The 16,063-nt window shown below is 33.6% G+C and overlaps 1 protein-coding gene across 1 annotated transcript; it reads right to left on the bottom strand.

Annotated features, from left to right (window-relative positions):
* Positions 1-615: 615 nt before the first annotated feature.
* On the bottom strand, positions 616-14,711 carry patl1 (PAT1 homolog 1, processing body mRNA decay factor). The gene is made up of 18 exons (XM_073842733.1): positions 14,604-14,711; positions 13,744-13,843; positions 11,829-12,226; positions 10,188-10,262; positions 9,892-10,098; positions 8,471-8,572; positions 8,149-8,235; positions 7,835-8,037; positions 7,600-7,750; positions 5,948-6,062; positions 5,670-5,767; positions 5,345-5,404; positions 4,575-4,720; positions 3,251-3,410; positions 3,019-3,144; positions 2,831-2,922; positions 2,535-2,684; positions 616-1,166 (listed from the first exon to the last, which is right to left on the bottom strand). The coding sequence occupies exons 1-18, from the start codon at positions 14,616-14,618 to the stop codon at positions 1,145-1,147; spliced, it is 2,307 nt and encodes a 768-aa protein (XP_073698834.1). The 5' UTR covers positions 14,619-14,711; the 3' UTR covers positions 616-1,144.
* Positions 14,712-16,063: the final 1,352 nt, after the last annotated feature.

Genomic DNA, 16,063 nt, shown 5'->3' with positions numbered 1-16,063 from the left:
CCTACTTTAGACTATTATTGACTCTAAATTGACTGTATTAGTTAATAGAGACACTTGTTTAGGACTTGAAGCTTTAAGTTGAGAACTTGCAACTCAACTCCCTCATCCTGACTCAAGACTTACTTGTGACTTGCAAAACAATGACTTGGTCCCACCTCTGACAATAATATCTGCAGAAATATACTTTATATTTAGTTCTAGCCTTTTTAATGTGACTTGAAAATTGTTTATTTAAATCAAGCAGTGGATGAAGTTGTTAAGAGTAAGAGAAGACCGAGATAAGAAATGAGCAGAGATGTTGTAGTAATCTTAGTTGTGTCTTCATCAAAGTGCTGACTTTGTATAGAAACACTTTCAAGGTTTAAGCAAAAGGGATGGAAATTTTCTGTTGACAACAGCTATGACCTTGAAGGGAATCGGCTCCCTTATCAGCTTGTGTGAGATGATACACTTGCTCTCTCAAGCAGTTAGAGACAATAAATCTGCTCTGCACAAAGAAATGAAAACCTCCAGGCTAGAAAATAAGTTGTTAATGGTGTGGATTTTTCAAATTTGTCACTTATCTGTCCAGATGTATAGAAAACCCCTGTTAAGGCCAAAACAATACAACCAGTCTTTGTATAATAGAAAGTTTTAATTTCATGTTTATCACAGGCATCATGTCAAGATATTTAAAAATGAAGAATACCTTTGTTTAAACCTTCATTTAAACTCACAGACACACTTGCACAGTCACTCTTTTGCAAACATACATCAAGCTGCAGTGTGTAAGAAAAATTAAGATATTAATGTACAGCAAAAATTCTCCTCAAATCTATGTGTCTATAGATAAGGTCAGATGTTGTCATGATCGAGCCTTTTCACAGGGAAACGTCGCCACACGTCGAGCTCCCTTTACCTGGCTCCTCTTTTAAGAGCTGACCCTAATGGAAGCTAAAATACATATACCTGATCGCCTTTATAGACAAACCTATAGAGAACAGTTTATTTCCATTTAAACATTATTCTTATCTATTGTGACTCTTATAACGAGAAAGGAAAAGTGACAGGGCCTCACCCTCCAATACGTATCACACATAAAACTGCTCATTCACAAACACATTAACAGTCAGTCTCTCAACAACTGCCATGTTTGAAGTCACTTCTACCTGGACAGGGCTGTGATCCTGGGGAGGAAAAAAAAAAACATGTAATTTTAAATTAAAAGACTGTACTGAACACAAAAACCAACCATTATAAAACATCATGGACTAAATACTCATGATAGATTTATCACTGTACTGCATACACTACCAATCATAAGGATTTTTTTTTGGAAAAAGAAGTCTCTTCTGCTCACCAAGCCTGCATTTATTTCATCCAAAGTCCAGCAAAAACATTAAAATTGTAAAATGTTTTTACCATTTAAAGTAACTGTTTTCTATTTGAATATATTTTACAATTTAATGTATTCCTGTGATAAAAGCCACATTTTCAGCATCATTATTCCAGTTCAGTGTCACATGATCCTTCAGAAATCATTATAATATGCTGATTTGCTGTTCAAGAAACATTTATTATTATTATTAATATTTTGAACAGTTGACTTAATTTTTCAGAATTTTTTGAAAAATAGAAAGATCCAAAGACCATCAATTATCTGAAATAAAAAGCTTTTTAACATTGTACATTATACAAAAAGCATTATACATTATATCAAAAGCTTGAAGTCAGTATTATAAATTATAGAAATTAAAAAAATTTTATTTAGCAAGGATGCTATAAATTAATTAAATGTGACAATAAAGACATTTATTATGTTATATATTATAAAAATATTTCTATCTCAGACAAATGCTGTTATTCTGAACTTACTATTAATCAAAGAACCCTGAAAAAATTATACTCGGCCGTTTTCAACATAATAATAAAAAAAATGTTTTTGGAACCGCGAATCAGAATATTAGAATGATTCCTGAAGGATAAGGAAGGAAGGAAAGAAGGAAGGAAAGTTGAAATCACAGGAATAAATTACATTTTAAAATATATTTAAATAGAAAAGAGTTATTTTATATAGTAAAAATATTTCAAAATGTTACTGTTTTTTGATGTACTTTGGATCAAATAAAAGCAGGCTTGGTGAGCAGAAGAAACTTTAAAAAAGAAGAAAAACTCTTGTGTGGTAGTGCATTTGCAAAAAAGCTTTAATTAAAATGTCATTCATGCATATAATAAATATATAAATAATTCTAATACGCATATAAATTAACTTGCTCTAAAACAAATGCTTTTTGCTCGTACATATATAAATGATGCTATGACAGTTTGTGCTCAGTAAAACTGACATACTTGTGTACATTGTACTTGTGTATTTGTAAAATTATAATAAGTAAACAAAAAATAAATCTTGGTATATTAAACCAAAAGTTACACGAATCACAAATATATACAGGTAATATCTTAAATCTTGAATATTTTATTAATATGAATCAGACCTACAGTCTTATATCCATTTAAAATCTTGAGCTTGTGTGTGTTTCAGAGGACAAACTCACTGTAGCTTCTCCTGCAAGAGTTCGAGTCTCTGCCGGTCCACATATCGAGAGAACAGTGACACTAGGTTTGGGGGAGTGAACAGCGGAGATGAGAGCGCAGAGGACGGGACCTTCAAAAGCTCCCGCGTCACAGAGAACACCAACTCAGTCCTGCAAACAGAATGAAAAAATTAGGAAGAAGAACATACAAAATGTTATGAGACATGAGAATCGAATCATAATGAAATACCACAACACTAGCCACTATCACACATAAAAACCTATGAATACCTCGACATACACAGACAGATGCTCACCAGCGGTTATCATCCATAAGCTGACAGTTGGGATCAGAGCTCTGCATCCTCTCTCCTTCACTCAGAATCAGATAGAGCAACGTCACGCCAAACTGAAATATATCAAACACAACAAATGAAATATCACTGGTTTAGTTCGACAAAAATCCAGGGAGACTATGCACGCTTGCCATTAAAAAAAGTGATACCTTATTTTGCAGCACAAGGGGAAGCTGTCCTTCACTGCCCTGCAGCTCCTGGAGGAGGTCAGTGAGGGAGGTACTGGACATGGACTGGATTACTGCCGTCACTGGCTCTACCAACCAACACAGTACCTATGAGAGACAACATGCAAGTGAGAAAACTTAAGCTAAAAGCTGACTTTTTACTAGTAGAATATGCCACATTTTATTCGCTTCACCCACTCGTCTGTTATTGTACCTGATCTTGTTTGTCTTTCTTGGCCAGGGCTGGAAGGTTCCTAGCTATTCCCATAACAACAGCAGCAGCCTGGGGCTGTGGCAGGAAGGGGAGGAGTCTGGAGATGAGGCGTTTCCCCTTGCGCACAGACATGATCATCAAGCACTGCTCATCGCTCACTCTGCAGAAGGATGGAAAGCAGGTCTGTTATGATCACACATTTTCAGTACTTAATACCAATATCAGTTCTTGACTACAGGGATATCTAACACAAATGTATTTAAAATTGTGATCATAAAACTACAGACTTTGCTTCAAGTTTCACTTTTTGCTCATTCAAAAACAGCCAAAAAAGTCCTGAATTTCAGTCTAAAGGTTCAGGTATAGGCTAGATTTGTTTAATAGGGCTCATCACTCATTTGAGGGACAACGTGAATCAGTGTTAATTTTGTTGTTGAATAATTTGCCTTATTTTCACAGACGAAAACGAGATGATAACGAAACAAAAACTTGTTTTGAATGACAAAAACTATGATGGAAATCTTTTTTTGGAAGACTTTTTTTTTTTTTTTTTTCAATGAATAAAAACTGAGAAGAAAATGTTAAGGAGGGACGATTTGGGAAGAGATTCATTCATAATGAATTTGCTGCATGGTTAGGAGGTTTTGATAAGAATATTTGAACTGTAGCCTACTGATCTATCCGGGCAGGACATAAGCTGGCATACATTTGCTGCACATCTTTTAATTCTCAATTTGTGCAGACATTGAAGCAGTGCCGTTCACAAAGAGCACAAGTACTCTTTCGAGTGTCATGAACAGAGAAATATATACAAAATGATGTTGAATTGAATTTTGACAAGTATTCACATAAACGCACTCGGTTATGTCTCAGGTGAATGTGAACAGCTGGGAGAATATCGGACGTGTTCAGTACATCCGTGCAGTTCAATGCACCCATGCATTTGGTTTTTAAGGGACAGCAGCCAAATTTAGTTGTATTGTCTGTGGCATTGATGTTAATCGTGCAACAAAAGACAGACAGAAAATCACTCACTGCTTTTGATTGAATCATATTAGTAGCCCTAAAAAAAAAGATGAATCTAAATTTAATATCAAACCTATACAATGAGTTTGGTATTTTTAGAGAACTACTTAAATGTATTATACTGTAAATAAACCCATTTAATTTTAGCTGAATAAATCTACTGTAGATTTATACAATTCAGATGACTAAAAAATGACTAAAACTAAACCCCATTTTAGTCAAAAGACTGTGACCAAATCAAAACACTGCTGTCAATCAAACAAGCCTGTGCTAATGTGGCACTTTGTGTCACACTCACCGGTCGTCCCACTCTTTTTCTCGGATGGAGTTGTAGAGCTGCAGCGTGTGGGTTTTATGCTGTTCTAGTAGGGCATCTCTTTGGTGCTCAGGGGTCTGCAAGAACTTCTTCTCAAAATCTTGCACTTCTAGTAGTAGACTGTACATCTGCAGAACAAAACATACAAGTCAAGCAATTTACAAAATGACTAGTTTGTAGATAAGACCCTTATTCACTGTCGGGGATCGTGTAACTGTGAGAAGCTGCATTGAAAATGCAATTTGGACATTCAACTCGTTGGCCACCATTGACGTCCACTACATGGAGAAAAACCCTAGATTGTTTTCCTCAAAAAACATAACTTCTTTTCATCTTGGATTACATGGGGGTGAGTACATTATCAGGAAATTTTTAATTCAGAAGTGAACCAATCCTTTAACATATTTTGTATTATTCTTTGTTTTATTGTGTTCTTTTATGTTGTATTATTCATGCTATTGATTGTAGTTTGTGTATTTGTTCTTATTTATTACTGACTGTTTACTCATCTTTAATGTTTGAACTTGATGTTAGTTAGGCTAATAGTTAATTGTTGTGGTATGAAAATTTCATTGGTATCTAAACTTTGTGTGTCATAAATTATTAGAACACAAGGTTAAATAGGGCGAAAACTATGAAAAACAATAACTTGACAGGGCAAATAAAAATATGAATATTTATTTATTAATTATTCACCTGAATCAGAATAAAATTACTATGGCTACAAAAACTTTACTTCCATCCACTCTTACCTTCTCCACAGTGTAAAGGATTTGCCGTCTTTTGTTCCACACTTGCTTTTCTCTTTTTTCCTGAAAATTAAGCAAGAAGAACATTGGCACACAGAAACCGTACTATTACATAACATGCACCTTTTAATTGAACATTTTATTTATGAAGGAAAACACATTAACTAGACCAGAAAGAATCTGTAGAGATTTTTTTAGTGTTTTTCTGGAGAAAAAAAAATAGTGTGGGTCCACTCATAAATAACAACAAAATGCATATCATGAAAAAACTAATAAATGGTTTCATAAAAGAGTCTGTAAAAGAAGTGGAAAGAAAAAGAGTACTGACCTCGTCATCACTGCGAGTGGTCACCACAGCATCGATCATTTTTCTTGGATTGTTCACACTGGAGACAGTGAGTTTTCCTAACGAGCCGGCAAACTGCACTGTGAAACAAACACAATCAGAGTTTTAGATCATTTGAACAGATCATAACCTGATAGAAATGCACACTTAAATTGCTAACAACAAAATATTAATTTTGGACGCTGCCTGCAGTTATAAGAATGCCAAGACATGCATTTTTTTTTTCAACAAATGCCACTTTGCCATATGTTGTTTCTTACCTGGTCGATAGGTGTGCTCCAGTTTGGCCACCTGAGGAGTGATGAGCTTGGTGGTGTGCTCCTTCCTGTTGTCTCTGTCCCGCTCCTGACGCTTCTCCATCTTCTCATAATAATTCTGCAGAATAATATTTGATAACCACCATAAACCAGCAATATCTACATTTTTTATAATGATGTTTCTCAAATTAATATTCTTCGTTTTGGTCGCATATGCTCCTAAATTGAATCTGCGCGATCTCAAAATATATTTGGGAGCATTTGTGCGAGTGAAAAAAATTGTTGTGGTGCAACTTGTTTTCATTTCTTTACAAAACTTTCGCTAGCCTAACTACTGCACAGACATTTCCAACATTATGTAACTAATTAACCTTTTTATTTACATTCTTAACTTTATTGCAGATTTTATAAACTCGGAACCGGACGTTTTTTTCCTCTCAACCAACCTCTGTTCCGGATTTGCACAAACTGCAATGCAATTAAGGGGTGTGTGATATAACTTTTTTTGATTGTGGACAATTAAAATGTCTCCACAATCTGCTTTTGAAGAAATATACTACATTTCGTGCTACACGCACATTCTGTCAGATGCAATTCTAGCGCCTCCATCTCAATATACTGTACAACGCGGCATACATTCACATCAAATGATAACTCAGCGGCAGAGTTCCACTCACGCAGGGGCGTCATTTCCACTGGGGACACACTCTTCAAAATCCTGTTTGTGTCCCCCCACTTTCAATTTTTTTTGGTTAAATTAATGTATTATAGAATTCACGCTCAGCACCGCTAAGAGTTTTCGCTCGATCATTAAAATGAAACTGTAAGTTAAACGTGCACGGACATTCAAAAGCAATTTTAATAACCCACATTTAGAGAGCGACTGCCCAATGTGCGCAAATTAGGCTACAAAACATATCTAGGCTGTAGGCTATAATAGGTTGTGTAGTTGTCTATTGCTCTGTATTATGGTTGAAACATTTAGTCTCTATTTGCACTTTAAATATTGAGACTAGCCTACTTTGATTATGGCTGCATTTATTGTTTGCACCTAATACGACTAAGAAAGTGTCGTTTATTTTTTGTTATTTATACTGTAGATTGTTTAAAAATGCAGTGGTTGCCTCTAATTTAAATGCCTCTACCTATAACAGAGAAAATAAACATCTTGTTCATGTACTCATATTTTCAATCATTCTTGTCCCTTGCTTAAGGCGTAAAATAAATATTTAAAAAAGGCTTTCAGAATCAGCCCATTTGCTTATAAAACATCGGCAATCAGAATCGGCCATGAAGAATTAATATCGGTGCATTACTAAAAGAAATGCCGAGACGAGTGCTGGCTGTTCTGCTCAATTGGCAGTTGTGGTGCCCCTATTTTTTTTTGGTGCTCCTAACTTTATGAAGTTGGGAGCACCAGTGCTACCAAGAAAAAAAAAGTTAATTTCGAGCCCTGGGTTGTAGATAAAATTTTATGTATCAAGCCTTAAAATAGTTTTAAAAGCTTTCAATTTAAGATTGAAATAGGTTAGACAAGTTGCAAGAATTTTTTTAAATCAAATTTATAGCATGTTTTGAATAGGTTTTAATTTGAATAAGTTTTCATTTGAAATGATGCATCAGCCTAGGGTAAATATGGGTAAAAGAGTGATTACCTGGTAATAGTAGTCATCCAGATACGGATCGGTGCTTTGAAGCTGCATCATTTGTATTCTCGCCACCCATTCCTTCTCTCTTTGTGTCATCAGATTGCTGTAGGGATCTCTGTTTTTCCTGTCTCCCATACCTCTCCCGCCGACATGATCACTGAACATATGAGAATCACAGAAACATTTACATGAGGCTTTTCAAAGTGATATTTAATCCATGAAGAGGACTGATGATACCCACCTCGAACCTCTGTTCTGCATCCTCTGGTTGAGCATCCTGCGATGCTGCGGATGAAGGTGGGTAGTGTTGTGTCGGATGGGTGCGTGGCCAAGAGGCGGCCCAAGGGGACCCATTCTGGGCCCAGACTGCCCAAAGAACGGCCTGTAACCTCCAACACCTCCCTGTAATAATGGAGGAGCTGGACCACGCTGGAACTGACCAACCTGAAGACCGCACCACAAGATAAAAAGAAAGTCTGTCATGTTTCTATGGATTGGACACTTCAGAATTACTCTTACTAAATAGTGTATACTATTATTAGCTTACTAACTCACCTGAGAGTTTAGCAGTTGGGCTCTCTGTATCTGAGACATAACAGGACCAACACCAGGAGGGAACGGAGGATGAGACAACGGTGAGCTCTGAGAGAGCAGAAAACTGGTTTAGCATAATTTGTAATAATTTCAATACTGTTTCAAACCATTCAAAAACAGATACAAAACCATATGTCTTCTTCGCAAAAGCAAGTCAGACATTAGATGTGTTCTAAAGAGGATGAGCAAATAGGCATTGAAAATGTTCACTTTCCCATGCTGTATTACAGCACCACCATCAGGCGGTTGGGGCTGACTGATTCTGAACTGATCTGGGACTCACAGCGATGCTGAGGAGGTTGTTGGGGGACAGACGCTCAGGGAAGGGAGGTGGGTAGCGTAGCGGCACAGAGGCTCTCACGTGAATGGCTGATGGGTGATTATTCTAAAGAAAAAAAAAGAAACATACAGTCAATGAACCACTTCAATTCAATGTAAATCAATGCATCACCTAGAAATAATAAATGCTACTAGCCAAATTTGTTCGAACAGTAAGATTTTTAATGTAGTCTCTTCTGCTCACCAAGCCTGCATTTATTTGATGCACAGTACAAAAGAAAAGATTTTGAAATTTATTATTAAAAATAATTTCGATTCGATTTAAAATATATGTTAAAATACAATTTATTCCTGTGAATTTAAAGCTGAATTTTTTGCATCATTACTCCAGTCTTGAGTATCACAAGATTCTTCAGAAATCATTCTAATATTCTGATTTGCTGCTCTAAAAATATTTATTATTATTAAGTTGAAAACAGCTGAGTAGATTTTTTTTTAGGTTTCTTATGAATAGAAAGTTCAGAAGAACAGCATTCATCTAAAATAGAAATCTTTTGTAACATTATAAATGTCTTTAACATCACTTTTGAAAGCATCCATGCTAAATAAATGTATCAATTTCCTTCTTAAAAAAATATATATACACTGACTCCAGGCTTTTAAATGGTATGGTGTATAATACTACAAAAGCTTTTTTTTTTTTTCAGATAAATGCTGATCTTTGGGTCTATTCATCAAAGAATCCTGAAAACATATGTACTCAACTGTTTTAATTAATAATAATAATAATAATTAAAAATAAATAAATAAAAAACAGCAAACAGCAAATCAGCATATTAGAATGATTTCTGAAGGATCATGTGACTGGAATTATGCTAAAAATTAAATCTTTAAATTCACATGAATAAATTACATGTCAAGTCAAGTCACCTTTATTTATATAGCGCTTTTAACAATACAGATTGTGTCAAAGCAACTGCACAGTATTTAAAAAGCACAATAGTGTGTAAGTAACGCATTATTGTAAATCAATTTTCAGTTAAAGGCAGTTCATCAATGAACATTTTAAAATATATTCAAATTTGTAAGTTATTTTAAATAGTAAAAATATTTTAAAATGTTACTGTTTTTGCAGTACTTTGCATCAAATAAATGTAGGTTTGAGCAAAAGAGACTTCCTTAAAATTCTGTTCAAAAGTGTACATTCTGTAGGTTAATTTACAATAAATTACTACATTTTCAACTACACTTTTAAGAGTTTATGCATAAAGTTGTATCTAACGAAACAGTTGATTAATTAAAATAAAAACCTTTAAATATGAACTACCTATTGAATAGACTTAATGTAATTTATTCAAAACCATTAAAAAAAAAATATATTATTATTTCAAATTTTATGTATGATTGGACAGGATGTCATCTAACCTGCTGAAGCTGATTGTGTATGTGGCTCATAGGCTGTTTCGGAGGTGTTCCAATAGGTATAGCCCTCACAGGTGGACTTCCAATCACAGGTGAGCTGGAGCGAGGAGGCGGAACCCTTTCGGACAAATCTCGCCCTTCTTCTCTGCTGAGTGTGGGAGGCCGATTCGGAAGCCCGACCTCTTTAATAATGGACATAAGCGTTTTGTCCTGAATAGTGAATTGAAAAGTTTAGAATAAAAGGCACAGAAAGACAATCAAGCAAATACACACGATGAACACACACACACACGCTTTACCTCTTTTTGAGTGACGAGTCCAGAACTAACAGGACTGAAGCTCATACTGTTCTCCCAAATACTATGAGAATTTATCTATGGGGGAAAAAAAGAAAAAAAAGGAAATGTTGGTCATTTATACTGAATATTCATAACATAATCTGCATCACAACATAAAGGCAAGCATACTGCTAAATTCACATGAAGGCTCCTACATATGTTTAAACATTATTTTATCCACCTTAGTGCACACTAGATGCTTTCATACAGGGCAGACTTAACATAAGAAGGTAAGAAAATGCTATTAGAACCTAGAAAACTGAATCCGAAAAAAATCCAAAAAACATGCATCAAGATTCAACAGAGGGGTCTATGTATTTAAATCTATGGCAATATGCACATTTGTTTAATAAATCCTGGCTTCAGGACCTATACATCTGTATTGTAATTCTATGCAAACACAGTAAAATGTACTGTGTTTATATAATTTAACTTCTAAGACTTTAAGGTTATTGACAACTAGACTACTATTTTTACTATGTAGATGGCACAATTTAAGGGAAAAACTAATTGTGATTTTCCTGATAAAAAGAACTCTTACTATTGTAAATTTAATGTAAAGAAGTATTTGAAAAAAACAGATCAAGAGCTGCTCATGTAAAATAAAATAGTGCTGCGCTTCACTTTGACATACATAATGAATACACTACCAGCTGAAAGTTTTTGAACAGTAAGATTTGTAATGTTTTTTAAAGTATCTTCTGCTCACCAAGTCTGCATTTATTTGATACAAAATTCAGCTGTAATAATGTGAAATATTTTTACAATTTAAAGTCTGCACTCTATTTAAATATATTTTAAAATGGAATTTTATTCCTGTGATCAAAGCTGAATTTTCAGCATCATTACTCCAGTTTTCAGTGTCACATGATCCTTCAGAAATCATTTTAAAATGCTGATTTGCTGTTCAAGAAATCAATCAATTTTTAAAAAATTTATTTGCTAATTTATTTGAAATATATGATAGAAATTATGGAAATTAATATTTTCATTTAGCAAGTATGCTTTAAATTGAGGTGATGATGAAGACAATACTGATTATGTTAGAAAATACTTCTATTTGAGATAAATGCTGTTCTTCTGAACTTTCTATTCAAAGAACCCTAAAAAAATTTCTACTCAGTTGTTTTCAACATCATCATAATAATATAAATGTTTCTTGAGCAGATTCAAATGATTTCTGAAGGATCATGTGACTGGAGTAATGATGCTAAAAATTCAGCTTTGAAATCACAGAAATAAGTTACATTTTAAAATATATTCAAATAGAAACCAGTTATTTTAAACATTACTTACTGCATTTTGGATCAAATAAACGCAGGCTTGGTAAGCAGAAGAGACTTCTTTAAAAAAACAAAAAAATATTACTGGTCAAAAACATTTGACTGGTAGCCTATATTTATTTAAATAAATCACAGTCTAATAATTTAATAATTAAACTGTTTTAGCTTTATTAGCAATATTTTAAATGTGGCAAACATAACATATTGCCACAACCTTAAATTACCTGTTTGGAATGTTACCTGTTGATTATCGCATTTTCATGTTCAACTAATTCATATCAATAATGGCTTAATATTATGAAGATACCATTACACAAACCTGTGAAAGAGGGGTCGACCCTCTGTGCAGGATCTGCTGATGTTGTTGGTAGCTCAGCAGCAGAGACTGTCCAGCTAATGCCGAGGGCTGAGGAGGCTGACCGGACAGCATCGGAGGAAGGCGAGATCTTTCTGACCTGGCTGTGCCCACTCCAGCAATAGCAGGATCTGAGCCCAAGATGAGGCGAGTCAGTGACTCTGCCAGGTCACCGCCACCCCGTTCATCTATGTCAGGGTAAAGCCGGGAGGAAGGGGAGGGTTTGGGGAGGGCAGAAGAGTGGGCATTGCCACTGGCGAGAGGGAGGTCAACGGAGGAGGTGTCGCCCGTTCCAGCCGGCCCGTCTCGTACCCGTTCATCGAGCTCTGCGAGGCGGGCGTGCTCCTCCTGCCAGTCATCATCTAAAGAGGAAAACACATGAGGTGATGTTACAAAAAAAAAAAATAAATAAATATATCAATATTGAGAAAAATTATCTTTTAAGTTGTCCAAATTAAGTTGTTAGCAATGCATATAACTAATAAAAAATTAAGTTTGGATATATTTACAGTAGGAAATTTACAAAATTTTTTATGGGACATTATCTTTACTTAATATCCTAATGATTTTTGGCATAAAAAGAAAAATCGATAATTTTGACCCATACAATGTATTTTTGGCTATTGCTACAAATACACCTGTGCTACTTATGACTGGTTTTGTGGTCCAGGGTCACATTTGGACTAGTGTAAATATTAAACCACAAAAAGACCATTTAAATACATGAATCCTGCACGTCTCTGTGTAAATTAATGGGGCAGATGCGTGGTTTCTTTTACTACACACATACTAAAATGTGTTAGAAAAATACAAATACGTAGCACAGTATTTCTAACAGAGCATTTCTTAAAATAAATAAAATATAATTATTGTTTTTCTTTTCATAAATATCAATTAATTAGAAATGCTTGATTATTAAAATTTAATTTAAAAAAAGGAATTCAAAAAATTTATTGATAACAGAATTTGATAAACTGAAAAAAATACTAAATGCATTTCATATGTCCTTAAAATTAAATTGTCAAACTTTTAGTAAATTGCTGTTAAATTGTTTAAGTTTAATTATCTCAATGAATTAGACATGCTTTTTTATTAAATTTTTTTTTTATTTAACCAAAATTTAAATGGAATAAACGGAATCCAGAAATAAACAGAATTTGGGGAAAAAATAAAAAGGTAATCTGGGGAAAAAAACGTCAGAAAGAGTCAGAAAACATTTTTTTTTTAAAAATGTAATAGTACCTTCAGACAAAATATATGGATCAAATGTGATTCATCAGACTCTTAAGGCTCATATTCTATGACAAAGTGAGAATATGGAGCTTATACTCAAGAAGGAAAACTTAAAAATTAAAAAAAGAGATCCAACTATTTGAAAATCTGGAATTTAAGTGTGCAAAAAAATATATATAAATATAGACATGTGAATCAATAATTTGATTATCAAGTAAACATCATGTTCCATAAATATATTTTGTAAGTTTCCTACTGTAAATATATTTTTTGATCAGTAATATGCATCGCTAAGAACTTCATTTGGACAACTTTAAAAGCGATTTTCTCAAAGTTTTTTTTTTTTTGCACCCTCAAATTCCAGATTTTCAAATAGTTTTATCTCAGCCAAATATTGTCCTTTCCTAACAAACATACATCAATGGAAAGCTTATTTATTCAGCTTTCAGATGATGTATAAATCTCAATTAAAAAAAAAAAAAAAAGTACCCTTCTGACTATGTTTGTGGTGCATGGTCACAAATGCCTTTTACTTTCCAATAAAGTACAAACTATCAATCAGTGACCAAAATGCATGTAGCAAATCATGTACAAAAGTCTAGGGTAAATTCCTAAGTACAGATGTAAGGACTGCCGAAACACTGACCGATTGCCCCTGCACCGAAAGTGTCATCATTGAACTGGTCAATTTCATCTTCTTCCTCTACCAACCCTTCCTCCTCCAGGGTGCAGTCATCGTCAAAAGACTGCAAAATAACATAGAAGCAATACAGATGAAATATATACATTTGTAGAGTGTCATAAAAAGGGGGAATTTATGAAGGTGGTCTTAAGGAAAGATGCTGCTGTAGCTACATGCACAAGTATAATATACTTGTTCTCACCATAAACCAATATAATAAGCATTGGAGGATATTAGTCTTAATCACCTAGGTTTTCAAACAACTAAAAAGATATATCACTTCTTAAAACAGTTTATACACGATTCCAAATACTGAGTATCAAACTGATAAGTGCACCAACATTTAATGTTATAGAAAACGGGAGATAATCACAATCTTACAGAAACCCGTCCACCCTGAAGAGATCTTTTTAAAAGTGAAAAGATACATTAAAAATGTTTGGAAAATGAAAGTGATCCCAGTGTGTTTGCATTGCCCGGGTTAGTTGACGTACTAGCACGGCCTCGCTAACATGCTAACAAGGCCAAAGGTTTAATATCACACATCTGGGCGACACTAAACGCAAAACAGCGGGTATTAGCTAAGGACAGTCGGCTATTATAGATTTTATGAATCTTTTACATCTAGTTCAGTATCAACACTGGAGGAAACTGGCGGTTAGGCCTCGCAAACAATTTTAGCTCGCTAACTGTAGTGTCGAAAAACAAAGCCGCAATTTTACATCAAAATCTGAGTGTAAATCTTCTAAACGGCACTTTTTACATTTCTTTTCTTCGAAAGGAGCAATTCCGACATGCAGTTTGTGAAGAAAGAAAGCATTTACCTGAAAATGGAACATGTGTCCCTGTTAAAAAATGATCTCGTTTAATTCTGCTGCGCGAGACGCCGCGCGCGCTTGACACGGCACAAGATTCCAAACGCGCGAGCTTAAAGAGATGGCACGCGGAGCGAATGCAGTAAAATCACTTTAGACTATTGGTAACCATAATAGTCGTATATATGTGTTGGGAAAGATCCAATTTTGTGTTTGTGTATGTTGGAATTAAAAACTGATTTCAAATTACGACAGAAATTCCTTTAGGAAAGAAATCCTGTTTATATTAAATTTATTTATTTATTTTTATTTATTTATTTATTTATTTATTTTGACCAGGAAGTATACCATAACTATGTATTATGGTGTAAGAATGAGAAAAATTAGAAATGAGAAAAAAAACAGCCGTAATATTGTGACATATTTTTACAATAAAAAAAATACTTTCTATTTGAATATATTATTAAATGGAATTTTCCCAAAGCTGAATTTTCAGCATCATTACTCCAGTTTTCAGTGTCACATGATCTTTCAGAAATAATTCTAATATGCTAATTTGCTGTTCAAGAAACTTTTTTTTATTATTATCAATATTTAAAATTTATTTGCAAATTTATTTATTTTAAACATATGATAGAAATGATAGAAATTAATGTTTTTATTTAGAAAGTATGCTTTAAATTGATCAAAGGTGATGATAAAGACACGTGTAATGTTAGGAAATACTTCTATTTGAGATAAATGCTGTTCTTCTGAACTTTCTATTCAAAGAACCTCAAAAAAACATTTGACTCAGTTGTTTTCAACATAATAAATGTTTCTTGAGCATATTAGAACGATTTCTAAAAGATCATGTGACTGGAGTAGTAATGCTAAAAATTCAGCTTTGAATTTATTTTAAGTTATTTTAAGTAGTAAAAATATTTCTAAATTTTACTGTTTTTGCTGTACTTTGGATCAAATAAGAATAAGATATTGATATACATGAATCAAATAAGAATGAGAAAAATGAAAAATGAATTAAGAAAACAAAAAAGTATAACGATATTACCATGGCATTTATGAAAATATGGGACACTACCAGTCTTTTCGAACAGTAAGATTTTTAATGTTTTTTTTTTTTTTAAGAAGTCTCTTCTGCTCACCAAGCCTGCATTTATTTGATCCAAAGTACAGAAAAACAGTAAAAATAATAATAAAAAATACTATTTAAATTAACTGTTTTCTATTTGAATATATTATAAATGTAATTTATTCCTGTGATTTCAAAGCTGATTTTTTTAGCATCATTACTCCAGTCACATGGTCCTTCAGAAATCATTCTGATTTGCTGCTCAAAAAACATTTATTATTATTATTACATTAAAAACAGCTAAGCAGAATTTTTTCAGGTTTCTTTGATGAATAGACATAGAAATCTGAAACAGAATTATTTTGTAACATTATAAAAGTCTTTATCATCACTTTTG

The sequence above is a fragment of the Garra rufa genome, chromosome 6 (assembly GCF_049309525.1).
Source record: "Garra rufa chromosome 6, GarRuf1.0, whole genome shotgun sequence".
In the NCBI taxonomy this organism is placed as follows: Eukaryota; Metazoa; Chordata; class Actinopteri; order Cypriniformes; family Cyprinidae; genus Garra; species Garra rufa.
Note: the sequence above shows the minus strand (reverse complement) of the source record. Positions and strands in the feature narration are given on the sequence as shown.